Here is a 22,080-nt window from a genome sequence, read left to right on the forward strand (position 1 = left end):
CAGCAGTAGTAGTGGTGGTGGTACTGGTGCGCAGAATCTGAAGAAGCTGCTGAAAGACATCCTCAGTTATACAAGGACGGCCAGGTTTACCATGAGGAGGACCATGGCCCTGAAACAAAAAACAAGGTCAGGTTTATTCAGATTCAGGAAACAAATTCTGGTTTAGTAACAGTGATTATCTACTCCTGTGAAATTAGTACAATGAACTTACCCTATCAAAATGAGGGCCCCCAGGTGAGCGCTCCTCCCGGCTGGATGCCGAGTCATCCTGTTAAAAACGATAATAAAAAATATTTACAATTCTTCTGTAGTGGCTGCACCGATGAAAAGAACATTGATTCAGTCTTTTTAAATATCGCACTTACGGAATAAGCCAGAGTGAGACACAGGAGGCATCCCAGCACAAATAGTACCTTCAGCATTGTTTCACTGATTACCTGCCAAAATAATAATTTTAAGATTACTATAAGTAAAATAAAAAACAGTACCATGAAGGCACTGAGTTAATGTCTGACAGGAAAATCAAATAGAAAACAAAATGAATAATTATAAAAGAAATGTGTAATTACAGTTTTCTCTTCACAATCTGTCCCAGAGGAGGTCAAGGCAAATCTGATGGTGTGTTGGTCGGTAGAGCTTTTTATACGCATGCAGATGGGTGGATTTAAGATCCCTGGAATGTCAGGATGTTGGGAAATGATAACTGTTAGGAAACTGTCTGCTCAACATTTTGTAAAAAATTACCAGTGATATGTTGTCTTATATTTTACATGGGGAAAAAGCACCCATAAAACATTTTGATGAAATAAAACTTGTTAAAGAACCTTGTTGGAGTAATTAAAACTTGAATATTGCCAAAAATCTTTTAGAAGAGTGCTCTATGTAACTTTTTGAACATTTCAAAATCAAGCCAAAGAGCAGTGTTGTGTTTTTTGGATTCGTCAGATCCAAAAAACATTGTTTTGTTTTTGTGTGTTTCCAAAAACACTCACAGAATTGAATGTTTTTGTGTGCACTGAACAATTGTGAAATTCTGAGTCTTTGCTTTTTTCTTTAATAACTCTTAGGAAACTGTACATAGGTGGAAATGTTAGGAAATAGATGAAAAAATAATTCATTTTTCTCAGCCAATCGAAAGTGTCAGTTATGTGTCTACTTATATTACATACTTATGTCAAAGAATGTAGTGTGTAGAATTTCTAGGAAAGAAATTAATGCAATGCAATTTAGAATAAAACTGGAACATAATAAAAGTTGGAAAGTGAAGCATTGTGAATACTATACAGATGCACTGATTTTTTTTTTTTTTTTTTTGTTCCGGAATAACAGAAGAACAGCAAATAATCATGGAAATCCTTCAGTATAATAAAAAAAAAAATCATAGTCTGATAAATAAAAAAGATACAAACTGAGCATTCAAAGGTGTTGTCTGGACTCGAAGTTAATTGCTGGAAATCTAATCTAGTGGAAAAGCTTAATAAGCTCTTTAAATGCTCTGTATTAAGTACTGCATCATCTGGTATTGTGAGTGGTTTTAATATTTCCACATGTTTTCTTTCTTCATTGCACATTTATGTTTCTCTATGTCTTTTTGCAGAGGCAAGCTGTCAGGACATTTAAAGTAGATCATGGAGTGTTGACCAGATGAAAAAAGGCTAAATAACTTATGATGTATTAAAAAAAAAAAAAAAAACGGAAATTAGAATCTCAATGCAATTATGGAGAGGGAGCGATGCCAGACAGTTTATGAAATAATTATTTAGTTGTGTCATTAATTTATTAAAACTGTAAATAAATACAGAAACAATGGATTTAATATAGAGTCAATTGTCTCAGTTAAATGCACTAATACTGTTCTCAAAACTATATATACTTTAAGAGTTTAGACATTATTTGTGTTTGTACTGAAGCACATCATGAGTTGATTTAAACCGTCAGCTTCAGCCATCAAACTCAGGAGGCGGGATTAGGGCTGTGAGTATTACACAGAGATATTAATAACATAAAATAATTTTTAATCCAAAAGAAATCAGAAATCTGAACACTATCTATAAACATTTAATCAAGAAATGCATTCAAATAAAACTAATGATCACTATTTTATTTCACCACAAAAGTATCTGAATCTCAATTTGCAGAAAGAAAAATAAATCAAGTTTTAAGCAATAAAAAAAGAGTAAGACAATGCCATTTTTGTTGACATGCTGATTCAAGTTGTGATTATTATTCTCATAAAAAACTGACAGTTTCCACAGAGGAAGCTCTCTACATCTATTTTAATATACACCTCAGTCACAAAACTTAGTGATGTTGAAAATCAGCTGCTGTGTCTCTTGCGGTGCACCAACAATAAGCTGTAACTGTTGTAATCACTGGTTCTTTCAACAGGTTTTCACAATGTTATTTAGACACTCAAATGCAGTTAAACCTGAATGTTATTAGTGATATTTGTCCACAATTGAATAACTTAAAATCACTAATTCTCAGCCACACCTTGAAGCATAGGGAAATTGCAATCACAGTTTTGCAACAATTCTGCATCTGTAAAGGTATAAAAGAGAAGCTCAACATCCAAAGAGCAACACTACATCCTCTTCTCTTGTCTCTGAGAAAACCTACTGAAGGTGTGATGACTTCTTGCTTTAATTAGATTATTTGTTTTGGTATTTGTACAGTGAATTTCTTCAATGCTGTATTCTACTAACTTGTTCTTGAACATGTTGTTCAGAAAGTAATTTTGATCTTCTGTTCTAACAGGTAAAATCACTGCAACCATGCTGAAGGTAGCACTTATTCTTGGATGCCTCCTGAGCCTCATTGTGGCTGAAACTGTAAGTATAATATTATCATGTTTAATATGATGTCAATGAGTATATATGGTATATAGATATTATTACTATTATTGTGAAAAAGTTTACTGCATGTAATGTCAAACCTTGTGCAGATGGAAGAACAGCGTTTTGCTCGTTCACACGGTAGTTCTAACTCCAGAGAGGTGAGTGTTCTCTCTGCCTAACCTTTAGATTAAACCTGAGCATAAGTTACTGTATCAGTATTGAAAAAATCCTCTGCTACTTGTAATCTCCTTTAATTTCCTTAAAGAAAACCACGACCACGACTACGGTCGCAGGAGCAACTGCAGCTTCATTAACTCTGACCCAGCTCCTGGCCCTGCTCCAACAACTACTCAATCAGTAATGATCAAGTGAGTGAAAAACACAGAAAAACAGGTTTTTGACAACATTGCTGCAAATAATCATTGATATTTAACTTAGTCTGTTTTTAGGAAGTTGTTGAGTTTTACAGAGAATCTATAACTGTATTATTTTCTCGTCTCATTTCAGATTCTGTGGCTGCTGTTTTAACCAGATGCCTTCTATTCACTCAACAATTGGACAAATATCATTCTTCACCAAGTTTTGACTAAAAATAAACATGTTCAGTGCAAACTTTTGCTATGTTGCCTTTCATTATATTTTGCACTTCATCTTCAACACACTCTTTTATAGAACGTTAGAAAAAAACCTGTTGCACATATTTACTCTCCTTTTGTAATTTTTTGTGTATTTTAATATAAGTCTATGAATATATAGAAAGATTAATATAATTACAGATGACTTTTTTTAATCTTATTGATATGCTGTACAAGTGGACCAGGATGAGACATTTGAGTTACACAAAGCGATCCCAGCTCCTGCTAAGAAGAAAAGTTGACAGAAAATCCTTAGTTTTTAATATCAGAGAAAATGCAACACCAAGTGATGAGCTAAGTTTGTGCAGAACCTCTTACTGTTTCTAATGATTGATAGATTGATCCAATGTCACTGAGTATTTAGAGTATCTTACAGTGTGTATTTTCATGGCTGCAACAAACTGACTACCCAATTTTCTGTTTTAAAGTGCATCTGTGCGCTTCAATTGGCTGTAACAAAGCCAAGTTTCAACAAATTGCACCATTATCTCGCCAGCAGTAGTCTGAATTGAGGATCATTGGATCAATCTATGTTTGAAATTTCCTAATTTTTGTGAGCTTGGACAAATGGACCTTACCAAGCACCGCCCACAACCGGCCTAGAAAATCCCACTTGGCCGCAAGTCTCACAAACAAAGCCTCGCGGTGCGTTGTTTCTACTTCCACTTCGACCGATTCTCTGCAGTGTATTTCTGACTCGATTAGTGCATCATTTCTACCGGATTTTCACAATATTTCAGCTACTACAATGGACAGAGGAATTAAGAAGTTCATGTCATCTTTTCTGGATGAGATCAAGGTGTTTGAACCACGCGATGCCTCCGACATTGTGCACATCACAGCAAAATGCTTTCGCTCGATGAGCGAAATGGCAGATCCACACGGTCATCAACCTGAGTGTAGTTGGCCCCCCCACCTTCTTCAAATCAGACAAAATTGGTGTCAATCACCTCTGCTACGTTTGTGATGGTTTGTGCAGCAAAGATTTTCGTTTGTGTCGCTATCATTTTAAAGATATAACGAAATGTTTCTAGAGGTCATCAAAGGTCAACCAGCCCCCCCACCTTCCTCAAATCAGACGAAATGGGTGTCAATTAACTCGACCACTTTTGTGCTTGTTTTGTGCAGCAAAAAATGTTGTTTGTGCTGCTTTGGCTTTGAAGATATTAATGAAAGGTTAAAGGTCAAAAGGCCAACCAGCCCCCCCACCTTTTATAAAATCAAGCAAAATAGGTGTCAATCACCTCTGCTACGTTTGTGCTGGTTTGTGCAGCAAAAATTTTCGTTTGTGCCGCTATCATTTTAAAAATATAAAGAAAAATGTTCTCCACGGATCATGAGAGTTCAACCACTCCTGTGGCCCTGCTCACATTTGCAAAAATAAATACATTTGGTGTCAATCAACTGTGCTACGTTTGTGCTGGTTTGTGCTGCAAAAATTTTCGTTTGTGCAGTTTTGGCTTTGAAGATATCAATTACAGTTGAAACTTTTTGATGTCAGGCGTGTTGGTTTTGCTTTGAACATCTGACTGAAAACTTAAATCAGAGAAGCTTCTATGAGTTATGACTAACTCATGATCACAATTGTTTACAAATGACATTTTTTTATCTTGATTATCTGGCTTTACAATTCATAGCACAGAATATTCAACAAAATTGTACAATAAAAGCTTAATTTGTTTAAAGAACACTACATTCAACCTTTATTTTTTGTGTCACCAAGCGCTCAAAGTTGCCCTTCTGGTGCATGAAATGTTATTTTCGGTGTTATCAATGTTGAAAGATCAAACATAAATCCCTGTCATCTTATGTTCAGAGCAACATATGTCTAATTTATTTAATGTGAAAGATTGCTAAACATATACTTGAATTGAACATTGAACATCTTTTTAAATAAACTATGCATTCAATTGGTCAAAAATGTTAATATTCTGGTTACCAAAATACAAAACTACAAGAACAATGAAGGGAAGTGTCTTTTGAACATATATTTATATATATATATATATATATATACACTATATATATAGTGACTATTAGGTGGTCTTGCAACTATAAATTGACATTGCCATGGGATATTTCTCATCTGTTTTTAAATAGTTTTAGTTTCTATTTTTTAATAAGCAATATCTTCTGTCATGGGGCCTGCCATGTCTTGCACGGAGCAGGGTCGGCCCAAGCCTCCATCTGGCCCTAAGCGAAAGGGTTTGGGGGCCCTTCCTTGTTTCTGCTAACAATGTGGACTGGCTGCAATCAACAGTTAGACGATTAGATCATTCGCACACCTGCTATAAACTTTTTGCATCTCTGATGGATCTGTTTGCATTATATCCTATGCATATATAATATAGGATACATTTATCGGCCAGTCGATTTCTGGACGGCGATTTCCTTAATTTTGGGGGATTGTGATTGGGCAATACTAACAAGTGAAGTCCATCTTATCCCCTGATCTTATTTTCATCATCAAAGGTTTAAAAATCAGCCTCTGCCCTTTTCTGCTCTGCAGTGAGAGGTGTGAATCATGTCTGAATGTTTACAGTTAACAATATTCGCCCCACTGTTGCCAACTCACTGACTTTCTTCCTATGTTTAGCAAAATTTCAGACAAAAAAAAAATTGGTATCGGTCAAAATCGGCAGGTCAGGCTTTTTAAAGATTGGTGATCTGCCAGAAAACTGCAATCAGTGCAGCCCTACACACATATTTATGAAATTCCATGATTAAATTAATTTCTCTTAAGCTTAACTCCAAAGCTAAATTTAATTTCAGATTACCTGTCTCATACTGTCATGATCTGGTAATAGTTTTAAGAAATATGTAAAAAAAAAAATAAAGTAAAAGTTACATACTATGCAGCCTCAAAAGTTTTGAAAACAAAGTTGGGATTAATAAAAAGGGTTGTCATGTTCAGTATCCACATGATAGTGCTATTGTGTAACAACTGTTGTGGCACAAATAGTTTTGTTTATCACACTGATTTTTACACTTCTTTAAATCAAATAACCACTTGTAGTATATAGAAAGTCTTATTATTAATACGACAAATCAAAATTAGGCTGCTAAAATTGTTATATCTTTCAAAATTTCTAAAACTAGAACTGTGTACAGGATGAGAAGGATTACATTGATCTCTGAATTTTAAAGGAAGCCGTTGCATTAACACTAAAATAAAATAAATGTGGGTCTTTTTCATATTTCCAGTCAGATCTCCTACTGCAGGCTGAGGGATGAGATGGTAGACTTCAAAAATAACTATTTGGACATTTAGTTAAGTTTGCATCGCAATAATTGAGCACACAAGTTATAAATGCAGGTACCAGATTTGGATATCATTTTAAATATGACGAACATAATGGGCCAGACATTTGAGGTATTGTGCAGGTGAAAGAAACCAGATACTACCCCAACATGTCTTGTCTTAGTATTCCAGTCACACCTTGCAGATAAGCTGGCCGTCTTTATGTGCCAAGACAATTTTGCTCTGTAAAGATGTCATATCAAGATGCCATCTTGAAGATGGCATGCTAAATTTTGTTAAAGGGCCACTATTATGTGTCAGAAAATTGAACTTTCTACACACAATTAATTTTCCTTTTCTTGTACAGCAGAATTCAGACTCAGTACACTTTTGTCATTTTAATGTAAATCCCACATTTTTGATATACTGTGCAAAAGAATTTGAATATGTTTCTAAAAAATATGAGCAACAAATTTTTGTGTAACTTTCTGTTGATCATGTGCATTGGAGCTTCTTAAGTTAAAATATTTATTGTCATACTCAAATTACAACATGGAAGCAAGTGTTGTCTTTATGAATGCTTTATTGCAGTAATTTGCAAGTACAAAGGAAGAAACAGAGAGAGAAGTTATCAGTACAGATTATCCCATTTAGGCTGAATTTGCAAACTATGTCATTTTTATTCATATAAAAGTCAAAGACAGAAATGCTACAAGCAAAAATGATTCAAATCAAAATCCTTGTCATTTGTCCAGTCGTCTCACAGCTGGCCCAAACCTGGCTGAGGAGCAGATTTAGCAAACCTCTTATTTAAATCTCCAAGCAGAACCCCATTTCTGGAGTAGAAAACTTTAGCCAAAGACGGATCCATGGGAGAAGGAATGTACTCCTCACACCGGTTGCCACCAAGGCTTGGTGCACATTCAACTGAGTAGCTAAAATAAAAGGTACCATGATCAAACATGCAACTGTTAGAAACTATTCCTCTACGGAGATCAATGGAGCAGCTACCAAGCAGGTCCCTTTTCCAAAGTATATCGTCGTCATAAACCGTGAATGTCAGTTTGTCATGGCTGTTTACAACAATGGGTCCAAAATCAAATGACTCTGACCATTTGGGGTTGTCATTATTATCTATGCATTGAGTACGCTTTTCCTGGTTAGTATATTTAACAACCACTGAACCGTCTGTCTGAGAGCAACAATCACCATACAGTCCCTTAGCATAAAGATTGTACACCCTCAATGTTGCAAGACCTTTCCCAGCAGGACAGCAGTTTGACTTAATATTCTGGTTGCCGTTACACACACAATCACAGGGATCTCTGCTGTTGGATCTCTGTCCAATTTGACAGGATTCTGAACATTTTCTTACCACTGCATTGTCCTTAATATACTTTTCCACCTCTTCTTTAAGCCCACCTTTAGCAGGATGACCATCTGGCAGAATTGTGTGCAGAGGCTTCAGATTGTAACTCACGATGTCAGGTGTAGTTTTAAGAGACTCTTTCCACCTGATATGGACACTGGGATCATCAAACCCTTGGAAGAACACAACATCATTTTTGTCCCCACCAACAACTTCAGTGATACGTTCACTAAACTCAGTGTTGAAACTTTGACCATGGGTAAGTTTCTGTTTTTTTGCCTTACAGTTTTCATACATAGCCTTAATGCTTGCCATACTATCAAAGTTAACTGAAGCTTCAACCGACAGACAGTCACTAATTTCTGTTGCTGACAGCCCATTCAGGGATGCCTGGCAGGTTTTAAACGATGTTGTTGCTTTTATCTCCCCTCCTAGAACAACCTGTGTGATGTAATGTGTGCCATAAGTATCGATCAAATTGCGATATGGTAACCCAGAAGAATGTGGAGGAAGAGACTTCACAGCCGTTTCAAATTCTTGATGCAAAGGAGGGCTTGTTGTCAGTCTGTAGCTATGAAGGAATGAAAACAGATAAAACAAGTTACTTTTTGTCACAGTAATACTTTATGCAAATCAGCTTAATGAAAAGTTGTACAGTAAGGTCTGTCTTGACACTCACTTGTAGTAGTTACAGCTAACAGAATGGCAGGTAAAGGTGTAGCGGTCTTTTCTTGACTTTGCCATGCCAAATTCAGCCACCCTGGAATGGGAACCTCCAATAGCAAAACCAACTGAGGCAATAGGAATATTAAGACCGATTTTCCAGTCGTTGGATACAGATGATGTGGAACTATTGATGAGAGATTCAACAGAATCATAGACCATACTGGAGACCTTCAAATTGCATTTCGGGACGCTTCTCCAGTCCACCACAGAGACAGGGACCTTTTGTTTCTCTCCATTTTGGTAGCTGTTTTCGTACATTCTGCAAGTACCATTTCCAAGGTTCCATGTTTCAGTGTCGATGACATAGGCAGCTTTTCTTTGCATTTTGACAATGTCGAAGCCTTCTCCACCCAGGTTGTAGCCTGGAACAAAGTGAGCAGTTTTACATTGCTCTGGTGAACCAGTGAAACTCACAGTGGTTGAGAGACACAGAGGACTGAATGTCCAGGTCAGGAGCAAGAGCTGCAGAAGTCTAGTCATCTGTGAAAAAAATAATTTAAATGTTTAAATTGCATAGCAAAAGATTCACAAACATACACATATGCACAGAAAAATACTGCTTCAGGATTTTTAGTAAATAGCCCTATTATATGGAATTTGGAACAGCAAAAATTCCAGTTTAGGAGAAAGTTTTTAAAGTCTTACTCTGACAGAAGACTGCAAGCTCTGATTGTCTGCCTGGGGTCTGGCTGATCTTATACTATTGATGTGAAGGTGGAGCTTTTCTTATCAACTTAGTTTCACACCTAATCCACCCACATGGACACTTATGCAATTTATTTTCCTTACTTCTTTCAAACTTTAATAAATACATGGGGAAGTGGTTAATCAGTGTTCACATCTCACTTGAATTTCCTCTAACTGTTTTGCAACTTCCAACATTTTATTAACCTTTCTGTGCTGGTTAATAAAACAACTTGGATGGTAGTTATCGATTATTTTAGCATTCAAGTAACCTAGTGATTATTTTTTGGTTAATCGAACAGTAGATACTTTTAGTAAAACATGCCCCAATAATCAAGTATTTAGAATTTTAAAATACAAATTCACAGTACAACATGGCATGGCAAAAAACCCCATAAAAGCTTGAATTTATTGCCCAGAAAATAGCATTTTCAAAATATTGATTTTAAATTAAAGGTGCCAATACATTTTTGTTACATTTGTAAGAATAGTGAACAATATTTATGACAACCTAGCTTTATAGATCAACTTAAGAGTAGAAGAAAATGTCACTATAGTCAGCATCTCTACATGCTCAGAACTTAGACTTGCTCTGCCATTAGTACCTGTATTCCCAGCAGCTGAAAACAGTCGTTCTGATGGTGAAGGTGACAGGAATGCACAGAAAGGACTTTGCCTGTTTTGCCAGAGTTGGACAGCATCCTTCATCTGTTTTCCACCAAAGGAGTGGGTTTTATTTTGGATTTTCATCATAACTTGCACTTGAGTCAGATGATGATTGCCGTACATTGTCCAGGAACAAGTTTTCTTCTTGTTGTCTGCTTGTCCACTGGAGTTTAGATCATTACTTGTTTGCATTGATTTCTTCACTTGAAGGGTCATGGTTTGCACCATGCTTTGTACTTTGAATACTAATTCAGGAGGTAAAATTTAAGTCTCCTGAATCTGGGATCAAACACAGCAGAAATGAAGATGGTGTATGGGCATTCTGGTTTGAACACAAAGTCTTTATCCCGCCTTAATGTAATATCATGTCTGGAGGACCTTCACTGGTGCTGCTTGAAAGTCTGAACCCTTTCTTTAGGTTACGAACAAGCTGTGGGAGTGCAGGCAAGGTTGCATTCTTATCCACTCAGTAAAGCAGTTGCCCCCTCAAATGGAACAAGGGCCTGACTTAGTTCTTCTGCAAGACATGACTGTTCAGGTGTCAGATCTAGATGACTGTGTTTATCTTTGGGAGTTACTGTTGGATCTGACAGTGTAACTGGCCAGGAAAGCTGGTGCTTAACGATTGAACTGTGTCTCTTGTGCAAACCAACCCCCGGTTCCCTTTGGGTATTTGTCAAAATTTCCTCTTCCTCTTTCTGCAATATGCATGCTCCAGCTGGTATATTGCTTATCTGCTTTTGTTCTGTATCCTATGATAACAAGAATGAAGCCTGGTCTTATTAAGAGCCTCTTATTGTGTATTATCTTGTGAACAGGGTGTACTGTTACATCCCTACCAAAAACATGCAAGCAGCATAGTAATCTTAATATATGCTCATTTAAATGCCCTTGTAATTATTTAGTTCACAATGATGTCTGTTTAGCAGATTTCTTTTAGCAACTATGATTCACAACAAGACAAATTGAAGCTATTTTCCTGCAGACAAAAAATATTTTTAGCATTATTGTAGTAAAATATAGAAGGAAAAAAAGCAATAAATGACAAGAGGCTCATGAGATGCATTTCACATTTTTAGTCACTGATCTCAGAGTTGCATCCTTCTAAAAGCAAATTGCTGAATTAAATTGTATAATATAATCAGACATCTTGTTTATGAAAAGGTCATAAGTTTGACAGGCAATGCTCCTTAGAGGAAGTGTTTCTACAAAATGGTGCCAGACACATGCAAATTATCTTTAACAGCTTTAACTTAAGAAAACCACAAAAAATCACACATCTTGTTTTTGGTAAACTTTTAGCACTATGCACTTTTCACAATTTGACCTTACTTTTTAGAATGAAGAAAGTTGCCATTTCTGGTGTAGTGAGACTACTTAGTAAATAAAAATATTTCTCTTCAAAATAAGACCAAACATCTTCTATAAGTCACATAGTAAAGTGGAGTACTGTTGATGAACTTTTGCCTGTATTTATCATGAACTATTGTCTAAACCTGATCTTTCTTTAAATATTTTCTAAAACTCCATCTGCTTTTATGTAAGCTTTAATGAATGCTGTTTTTCTCAAACATCTTGATTATATGATTTTTAAACCATTATATTAAATTTAATCATGGATGTAATCTGAAAAGGGGTTATTACTTAACTGAAAAAAGACTGATACTTCTTTCTAGTATTTTATGTGTCTTTTTTTTATATCACATGGTACAAAATGCTACAATGGCTCAATACACAGTGGGGCCTGCAACCCTGCTGCTTATGATTTTCATACTTAAGATAATATAGCAAATGATACTAGCAAAGTCCAAACCAACATTCAGTTTCAATGTGATCTGGACAGTCAGTCAAACGCAAAAATAATTTCACAAAACAAAACTTTTCTCTTCAGGGGTTGTCACAGAAACTATCTGTCTCAATGTAGTCCTGTCCGCTGCGTCCTCCACACTAACACTAACTAACTTTATGTCCTTTTCCACCACTTCAATAAATCTCCTTTTTGGTCTTCCTCTCTGCACTCTTCTCTTTTACCCAGACAGCTTACTCAGTCAAAAGTGAAAAGCCATTGTGCTTGATCCACTCATAATACTATTTTATTTAATTAATTTTTTATTTTTTTTTACCTTTTTAGGAAATCTATTAAAATGAGCATGGTGTGACTTTAAATGTGCACTAATGCCTAATTTAAATAGGTCTGTTTTCCCTTGCATTTTTTTAACTTATCTAGTTATGGCCTTCTTTAAAATGTACTGGTTTCCTATGGTGTTGCAAAATAGTTTTGTAAGTGTGTCAGATTTTCATCTTTTAGCTTTGTTTGATAATGTATAAGCTTTTCATTGTTTTAGTATAAGTCATTATTCTTTATAACAAAGAACCCAAATCCATGATTCGGCCGGCAAATAGACCAGCAACTAGAAAGTCTTTCTAGTTGCAAGCAGTTAGTATGATCATTGTTTTTAAATTGTTTTTATTGTATTATACTTGTGCATATGTATTAATTGTTTTTATCTTGTAACCAGGTTGCTATGTATTGCAATTTTTTTGCTCAGGTCCCTCTTGAAAATGAGATCTAGATCTCAACGGGGTTTACCTGATTAAATAAAGGAATATGATGACCACACCTGATGCTTAACGACTGAACTGTGCCTGTAGTGCAAACCAGCCCCCCATAAGGTAAATAATGAATGAATTTGTATTTAAAGAATACATGCTTTTTAAACTCTTTGCAAATTAAAATCTGAAAATGGTTGCATGTAGCCTTCTTTGATGTAAAACTCAAACAGCATTTAATTCACCATATTGTCTTCAAAAGTCACCTGATCAGTAAAAAACAATTGTCCTTTGCGTCATTTAATCTCAGTATGAAGGCAGATGTTCTGTGAAGGCCTGAAGGTTTTATTTAGAGAACATTAAAAGCAACATGAAGACCAAGGAACACAGAAAACAAGTCAGGAAGTAACTTCTGGTGATGTTTTAAGCAAATATAAAATATAATGCAAAACAATATTCAAAGTTGTATCAGTGCTGGGTTTTGTGAGTAAATCAATAGCAACACAATTTCTGTGCCTATCAATAACTTCTGTGGTACATGTACCAAACTCAGCTTTGACTAGAGGCCAATGTCCTGATTTTTTTCTTTTAATATTACTTTTAGTATTATGGTAAAACTGTCCTCTTTTTCTATTCTCTATTATTCTTTACAAATTGTTATCTCGTGATGAAAATTTAACATGATTCTCATATCATAAGATTTTGCTTAGAAGACTGCAACATCAGAATGGGGATGTTTGTTTATGTGTGGTTGTTTCTTTAAAGATTGCACTAGATAAAGGCAAACTAGTCTCTGTACATGAGCAACAAATTCACACATTCTGCCTGTGGTCAGCTTTGCTTCTCTGTTTTCAGGAGATCATATCATCTCATATGATCAAACTTCTTCCTTGTAAAAAGGAAGACATGCAGCAGACTGGTCAAGGAGAATTTTGTAGAAAGATTTAAAGAAGGGTTAGGTTATAAAATAATATTCCAAGCTCTTAATATCAGACAGAGCTCCTTTCAATCTATCATTTGAAAGGAGAAATCATTTGAAATAAATGCAAAATTACCAATTTATGGCCGCCTAATATGACAATGCATTAATCAGAGAATGCCAAGTGGCCATAATGACTTTAATCATTCTATCAGTCAAGTTTATTTGTATCACACATTTCAGCAACAAGGTAGTTCAAAGTTTTACACCATAAAAACACAAAAAATACAAAGTCATAAAAGACACCAAACACCTGAGTGAAGTTGTCCGCCCCACCTTCTTCAAATCAGACAAAATTGCTGTCAAGCGTTTGTGCTACGTTTGTGCAGCAAAATTTTTTGTTTGTGCCGTTATCATTTCAAAGATATAAAGAAATGTTTCTAGAGGTCATCAAAGGTCAACCAGCCCCCCAACCTTCCTCAAATCAGATGAAATGGGTGTCAATTAACTCGTCGTTTGTGCTGCTTTGGCTTTGAAGATATTAATGAAAGGTTAAAGGTCAAAAGGTCAACCAGCCCGCCCACTTTTATAAAGTTAAACAAAATAGGTGTCAATCAAATGTGCTACGTTTGTGCTGGTTTGTGCAGCAAAAATTTTCGTTTGTGCCGCTTTCAATTTAAAGATATAAAGAAAAATGTTCTGCAGGGGTCATCAGGGTTCAACCACTCCCGTGGCCCTGCTCACATTTGCAAAAATAAATAAAGTTGGTGTCGTTTGTGCAGGTTTGTGCAGCAAAAATTGTTGTTTGTGCTGCTTTGGCTTTGAAGATATTAATGGAAGGTTAACGGTCAAAAGGTCAACCAGCCCCCCTCCCCCCCCCACACACACACACTTTTATGAATTCAGACAATATTGGTGTCAAACGTTTGTGCTACGTTTGTGCTGGTTTGTGCAGCAAAATTTTTTGTTTGTGCCGTTATCATTTTAAAGATATAAAGAAATGTTTCTAGATGTCATCAGAGGTCAACCAGCCCCCACACATTCCTCAAATCAGTCGAAATGGGTGTCAATTAACTCGAATACTTTTGTGCAGGTTTGTGCAGCAAAAATTGTCGTTTGAGCTGCTTTGGCTTTGAAGATATTAATGAAAGGTTAAAGGTCAAAAGGTCAACCAGCCCCTCCACTTTTATGAAATCAGACAAAATTGGTGTCTTTCGCTGCCTTTCTCCGTCTGAGTCTCTCCAGATTGAATTACAGTTTGGCTGGTCTTGGCTCATTCTTCTGCATCAAGATTATTCTGATAGCCAAACCTTTTTGCATTGTGGTAATATCAGCTTGCTTTTGAATCTGAATGTATGGATTGGTTCTTAAGAATATATTTAAAAATTATCTAGATTAATGTGTGCCTTTAGACCTTTAAGCAATTGAGGGGTTCAGGCATTTTTTTTAGCCTCAAAGGTTCAATCTAAAGAAAAGCTTTCTAAAGTTGTTGCAAATTTTAAAAAAAGCTTCAGGGCTTGAACTTACTAAAGAACAACTCTCACATTTTCTCCTTCAAATTCCTGTCAACTTGTGAACAATATTTTTACTGCACATTTGTTTCACCCTCAATGTCAAATGGACTTATCATTAAAATTATGGGAATATAGTACAGTTTTGAGCACACACAATATTTATTTATTTATTTATTTATTTATTTATTTATTTATTTATTAACTACTACTTTTAACTAGAAAAAATGTAGCATCTTTGGTGTTGCTCAAGTTACCGTGCAGCTGCCTTTCTTCATGCATTGAGTCTGAAAATGCCAACTCAAGCTGAAATCATTAGAAACCGAAAGAAGTTCTGCACAAACTGAGCTCATCACTTGGTGTTGCATTTTCTCTGATATTAAAAACTAAGGATTTTCTGTCAACTTTTCTTCTTAGCAGGAGCTGGGATCGCTTTGTGTAACTCAAATGTCTCATCCTGGTCCACTTGTACAGCATATCAATAAGATTAAAAAAAGTCATCTGTAATTATATTAATCTTTCTATATATTCATAGACTTATATTAAAATACACAAAAAATTACAAAAGGAGAGTAAATATGTGCAACAGGTTTTTTTCTAACGTTCTATAAAACATGCATGTGTTGAAGATGAAGTGCAAAATATAATGAAAGGCAACATAGCAAAAGTTTGCACTGAACATGTTTATTTTTAGTCAAAACTTGGTGAAGAATGATATTTATCCAATTGTTGAGTGAATAGAAGGCATCTGGTTAAAACAGCAGCCACAGAATCTGAAATGAGACGAGAAAATAATACAGTTATAGATTCTCTGTAAAACTCAACAACTTCCTAAAAACAGACTAAGTTAAATATCAATGATTATTTGCAGCAATGTTGTCAAAAACCTGTTTTTCTGTGTTTTTCGCTCACTTGATCATTACTGATTGAGTAGTTGTCGGAGCAGGGCCAGGAGCTGGGTCAGAGTTAATGAAGCTGTAGTTGCTCCTGCGACCGTAGTCGTGGTCGTGGTTTTCTTTAAGGAAATTAAGGGAGATTACAAGTAGCAGAGGATTTTTTCAATACTGATACAGTAACTTATGCTCAGGTTTAATCTAAAGGTTAGGCAGAGAGGACACTCACCTCTCTGGAGTTAGAACTACCGTGTGAACGAGCAAAACGCTGTTCTTCCATCTGCACAAGGTTTGACATTACATGCAGTAAACTTTTTCACAATAATAGTAATAATATCTATATACTATATATGCTCATTGACATCATATTAAACATGATAATATTATACTTACAGTTTCAGCCACAATGAGGCTCAGGAGGCATCCAAGAATAAGTGCTACCTTCAGCATGGTTGCAGTGATTTTACCTGTTAGAACAGAAGATCAAAATTACTTTCTGAACAACATGTTCAAGAACAAGTTAGTAGAATACAGCAGTGAAGAAATTCACTGTACAAATACCAAAACAAATAATCTAATTAAAGCAAGAAGTCATCACACCTTCAGTAGGTTTTCTCAGAGACAAGAGAAGAGGATGTAGTGTTGCTCTTTGGATGTTGAGCTTCTCTTTTATACCTTTACAGATGCAGAATTGTTGCAAAACTGTGATTGCAATTTCCCTATGCTTCAAGGTGTGGCTGAGAATTAGTGATTTTAAGTTATTCAGTTGTGGACAAGTATCACTAATAACATTCAGGTTTAACTGCATTTGAGTGTCTAAATAACATTGTGAAAACCTGTTGAAAGAACCAGTGATTACAACAGTTACAGCTTATTGTTGGTGCACCGCAAGAGACACAGCAGCTGATTTTCAACATCACTAAGTTTTGTGACTGAGGTGTATATTAAAATAGATGTAGAGAGCTTCCTCTGTGGAAACTGTCAGTTTTTTATGAGAATAATAATCACAACTTGAATCAGCATGTCAACAAAAATGGCATTGTCTTACTCTTTTTTTATTGCATAAAACTTGATTTATTTTTCTTTCTGCAAATTGAGATTCAGATACTTTTGTGGTGAAATAAAATAGTGATCATTAGTTTTATTTGAATGCATTTCTTGATTAAATGTTTATAGATAGTGTTCAGATTTCTGATTTCTTTTGGATTAAAAATTATTTTATGTTATTAATATCTCTGTGTAATACTCACAGCCCTAATCCCGCCTCCTGAGTTTGATGGCTGAAGCTGACGGTTTAAATCAACTCATGATGTGCTTCAGTACAAACACAAAAAATGTCTTAACTCTAAAAGTATATATAGTTTTGAGAACAGTATTAGTGCATTTAACTGAGACAATTGACTCTATATTAAATCCATTGTTTCTGTATTTATTTACAGTTTTAATAAATTAATGACACAACTAAATAATTATTTCATAAACTGTCTGGCATCGCTCCCTCTCCATAATTGCATTGAGATTCTAATTTCCGTTTTTTTTTTTTTTTTAAATACATCATAAGTTATTTAGCCTTTTTTCATCTGGTCAACACTCCATGATCTACTTTAAATGTCCTGACAGCTTGCCTCTGCAAAAAGACATAGAGAAACATAAATGTGCAATGAAGAAAGAAAACATGTGGAAATATTAAAACCACTCACAATACCAGATGATGCAGTACTTAATACAGAGCATTTAAAGAGCTTATTAAGCTTTTCCACTAGATTAGATTTCCAGCAATTAACTTCGAGTCCAGACAACACCTTTGAATGCTCAGTTTGTATCTTTTTTTATTTATCAGACTATGATTTTTTTTTTTATTATACTGAAGGATTTCCATGATTATTTGCTGTTCTTCTGTTATTCCGGCACAAAAAAAAAAAAAAAAAATCAGTGCATCTGCATAGTATTCACAATGCTTCACTTTCCAACTTTTATTATGTTCCAGTTTTATTCTAAATTGCATTGCATTAATCTCTTTCCTAGAAATTCTACACACTACATTCTTTGACATAAGTATGTAATATAAGTAGACACATAACTGACACTTTCGATTGACTGAGAAAAAATGAATTATTTTTTCATCTATTTCCTAACATTTCCACCTATGTACAGTTTCCTAAGAGTTATTAAAGAAAAAAGCAAAGACTCAGAATTTCACAATTGTTCAGTGCACACAAAAACATTCAATTCTGTGAGTGTTTTTGGAAACACACAAAAACAAAACAATGTTTTTTGGATCTGACGAATCCAAAAAACACAACACTGCTCTTTGGCTTGATTTTGAAATGTTCAAAAAGTTACATAGAGCACTCTTCTAAAAGATTTTTGGCAATATTCAAGTTTTAATTACTCCAACAAGGTTCTTTAACAAGTTTTATTTCATCAAAATGTTTTTTGGGTGCTTTTTCCCCATGTAAAATATAAGACAACATATCACTGGTAATTTTTTACAAAATGTTGAGCAGACAGTTTCCTAACAGTTATCATTTCCCAACATCCTGACATTCCAGGGATCTTAAATCCACCCATCTGCATGCGTATAAAAAGCTCTACCGACCAACACACCATCAGATTTGCCTTGACCTCCTCTGGGACAGATTGTGAAGAGAAAACTGTAATTACACATTTCTTTTATAATTATTCATTTTGTTTTCTATTTGATTTTCCTGTCAGACATTAACTCAGTGCCTTCATGGTACTGTTTTTTATTTTACTTATAGTAATCTTAAAATTATTATCTTCTTATTTTGGCAGGTAATCAGTGAAACAATGCTGAAGGTACTATTTGTGCTGGGATGCCTCCTGTGTCTCACTCTGGCTTATTCCGTAAGTGCGATATTTAAAAAGACTGAATCAATGTTCTTTTCGTCGGTGCAGCCACTACAGAAGAATTGTAAATATTTTTTATTATCGTTTTTAACAGGATGACTCGGCATCCAGCCGGGAGGAGCGCTCACCTGGGGGCCCTCATTTTGATAGGGTAAGTTTATTGTACTAATTTTACTTGAGTAGAGAAGCACTGTTACTAAACCAGAATTTGTTTCCTGAATCTGAATAAACCTGACCTTGTTTTTTGTTTCAGGGCCATGGTCCTCCTCATGGTAAACCTGGCCGTCCTTGTATAACTGAGGATGTCTTTCAGCAGCTTCTTCAGATTCTGCGCACCAGTACCACCACCACTACTACTGCTGCAACTACCACTGCAGCTCCTACTACCACTGTGGCAGCTACTACCACGGTGGCAGCTACAACATAAAGATTGTTCTCTCCCCACTAGATATGTCAAATAACATCTCCTAATTCCTCATGCTGTTTCCTCAATAAAGTACATGTTGAATACACATGGTCTCAATGTGTTTGTGAATGAAATGTGAGTTAATTGACTTTTTTCACACCCACTGTGCACATTTTTATAGAAGACAAATTTCAAATGCAAGAGACATTACCATAGGCGTAACTACCTGAAGGACTGGTGTGGATATGTCCCCACCAACTCTGGCATGAAGGGGACAGTCCCCACCAATATTTCCTGAACTTTTTTTTCTTTATGTGCCTTCATCTATGTAACTCAGCAGCAGCTGCACGTTGTATTCAACGAATTAACAGCCAGGTAATGTTTTTTAAATTTCCTTTGTAAAACGTAAATGGCAAGTCCACTCAGCGATCTAGTGGATTGGACATCACGTGACTTACTGTGCGCAGGGGCGCTGCCAGGAATCTTGGGCCCCTGGCAAAAAATGTATTTGCCCCCTCCCACGCAACTGCTGTTACAATTTTTTGAGTCTATCTGACCCATCAAAAGCATCACAATTTTAAAGGCTTGCACTGCCTTGCTTTCTTTGGTCCAATACTGATACTAGCACAATATCTACTGCTCATGAAATTTACATCCAACAGTCTGCATACAGAATGTAAGTAGGTTGCTTATTTTTTTTTCTATTAGTTTTAGATTACTGAAATGTCTCTCCCCACGACCAACATTCATAGGCAATGTGCAAAATATACATGAAGCAATCCAGACTTCTCAAAAGATGCTATGTAGTTGCATTTTATTCAAGCTGCAGTATATAATTTAATAAAACATATGTTTTCTCCATATTTGTTAAAGCTGTCACCATGTGGTGACAGTTTGTTATGAGACAGATAATCTGTGAAATCAATCTCCTCCACCTCCTCCCTGAGCTACTATTACTGGCTAAAGTAATGCAACGTTCCTACCAAAACAACCAATCAGAACCAGGAGGGGGGTCTAAGTGCTGTCAATCAACTTCATTCACTCACTGCTAAATGTGCTAATGGTGGAGAAACAATATATCATTACAGAAAAAATGTTTATCTACCGTCACAGGTAGCTATGCTAACTAGACTCAGTATTTACAACAGGCTATGCTAGCTGCAGCATAGCACATAGCGAGGGGGAGGAAGGATGAGCAGCCACATGAGATTGTGATTGACAGAGTAAATAGATTTTTCACAGATTATCTCTCATACCATACTGTCACAACATAATGACAGTTTTAATAAATATGTGGAATTTTTTTTTTTTTAATAAGAGTTACAAACTGCAGCTTTAATTTCACTCAGGAGAAGATGGGTCCGGAGGGACGTGGGCCAGAGCTACTGCTGTCAGACTCATCTGTTAAATGGGACACGTTAAATATATGAATATCTTGGTAATTTTTTTCCTTCATTCATTAGATGCTAGTGAAATTGAGGCAAACAGTAGTATGTAGCTAAACTTACTATGCTAAATGGTTGATAATCTCACACAGTCTACCCTCCTCTCTTGGAGAAAAACTGGGTTATAAATTGACGCTCTTGCTTTTTTCTCTCTCTCAATTTTTTTTAAAACCTGATTTTATCATTTTTCTTACCAGCATAGTAACCGCCACAGTCGTGTGTGTCTTCTACTGACTGCTGCTGAACACGTCCAAGCAGGAACGAACCATTTCATGCAGATCCAGGTTGGTGTTTAGGGCAAATATGGATGTGTGTTTTTTGGTCTGGGAGGGGGAACATTAAATTTTTACAGCTAAAAACAATCTTGGAAAACACAATATGATTAATTTTGTAATTGACAGGGCCCCAATTTTTTAAAAATTTCTATGAACAAAGAATAAATAAATAAATTGTGGAGGGCCCCCTGTTGGTCAGGGCCCTTAGAATTGTTATAACCTTTCCCCCCTTATACAACCTCCTTGCTCATAACTAGGAAGAAACTGTCTCAGTCAGCCAATCAGATGTCTGGGTTTATAGAAGCAGCCCTAATCCCACCTCCTGAGTTTGATGGGTGAATTTGACAGTTTAAATAAATGATGTGCTTCAGCACAGAAACATAAATTTATTAACTCATAAAATAATTCTAGATTTCAGAATAAAATCAGTGCATACAACTGAGACAATTAATTCTACAGTTAATAAATTATTTCTGTAGTAATTTCCAGTTATAACAAATTAATGACACACTTAAGTAATTATTTCATAAGTTATCTGGCATTGTTCATTCTCCGTATTTGCATAGATATTCTAATTTCAGGTACAAATTTGAAATTGTCACGTGAAGTGAAAAAAAACACTAAACACATTTTTATTAAAGTTTATTTTTAAATCTCACATCTATTTGTATTCAAATCATCTAAATATAGTGAGCAAAATGGGTAGAAGGTTTTACATTTTATGTGTAAGGTGTTTGTCATAGAGTGATTTATTGTTTAAATTTAGTATTACAGACTCAGCAGCAGAGGGGAATATAAACCCATCACTGGGAAAATTGATGAAATGAAAAGGTCAACTCTGGGTTGGAGAAAGAGAGATGGAGGTTCCTGTGCCTGGTGTTTCACTTCTACACAGTTTTAATTCAGACAGTTTTCTGTTTTGATTCTGTAATATAATAAACGTAAGCTGCCATCCATCCTGAGATAACACTGAAGGAACTTGCCCATGTTCTGCAGAAACACCATTATTTGACTCATGAGTGAAACTGGTTGGATGCTTTTTTCCCTCTTGA

General features: G+C 35.6%; 1 protein-coding gene and 3 long non-coding RNA genes across 4 annotated transcripts; 1 reads left to right on the forward strand and 3 right to left on the reverse strand.

Annotated features, from left to right (window-relative positions):
- Nucleotides 1-2,496: 2,496 nt before the first annotated feature.
- On the forward strand, nucleotides 2,497-3,453 carry LOC116719517 (uncharacterized). The gene is made up of 5 exons (XR_004339200.1): nucleotides 2,497-2,624; nucleotides 2,758-2,831; nucleotides 2,945-2,995; nucleotides 3,103-3,205; nucleotides 3,345-3,453. It is a non-coding gene; the product is annotated as an uncharacterized LOC116719517 (long non-coding RNA).
- Nucleotides 3,454-4,503: 1,050 nt separating this feature from the next.
- Nucleotides 4,504-4,799, reverse strand: LOC116720563 (uncharacterized). Its single transcript, XR_004339409.1, has 2 exons — nucleotides 4,717-4,799; nucleotides 4,504-4,570 (listed from the first exon to the last, which is right to left on the reverse strand). It is a non-coding gene; the product is annotated as an uncharacterized LOC116720563 (long non-coding RNA).
- Nucleotides 4,800-7,278: 2,479 nt separating this feature from the next.
- LOC116719450 (perforin-1-like) lies at nucleotides 7,279-9,306 on the reverse strand. Its single transcript, XM_032561964.1, has 2 exons — nucleotides 8,762-9,306; nucleotides 7,279-8,653 (listed from the first exon to the last, which is right to left on the reverse strand). Exons 1-2 carry the CDS (start codon nucleotides 9,286-9,288, stop codon nucleotides 7,474-7,476), a joined length of 1,707 nt encoding a protein of 568 aa, XP_032417855.1. The 5' UTR covers nucleotides 9,289-9,306; the 3' UTR covers nucleotides 7,279-7,473.
- A 6,496-nt stretch (nucleotides 9,307-15,802) lies between these two features.
- Nucleotides 15,803-16,743, reverse strand: LOC116720750 (uncharacterized). The gene is made up of 5 exons (XR_004339458.1): nucleotides 16,632-16,743; nucleotides 16,425-16,498; nucleotides 16,261-16,311; nucleotides 16,051-16,153; nucleotides 15,803-15,911 (listed from the first exon to the last, which is right to left on the reverse strand). It is a non-coding gene; the product is annotated as an uncharacterized LOC116720750 (long non-coding RNA).
- Nucleotides 16,744-22,080: the final 5,337 nt, after the last annotated feature.

The sequence above is a fragment of the Xiphophorus hellerii genome, chromosome 5, assembly GCF_003331165.1.
Source record: "Xiphophorus hellerii strain 12219 chromosome 5, Xiphophorus_hellerii-4.1, whole genome shotgun sequence".
Lineage (NCBI taxonomy): Eukaryota > Metazoa > Chordata > Actinopteri > Cyprinodontiformes > Poeciliidae > Xiphophorus > Xiphophorus hellerii.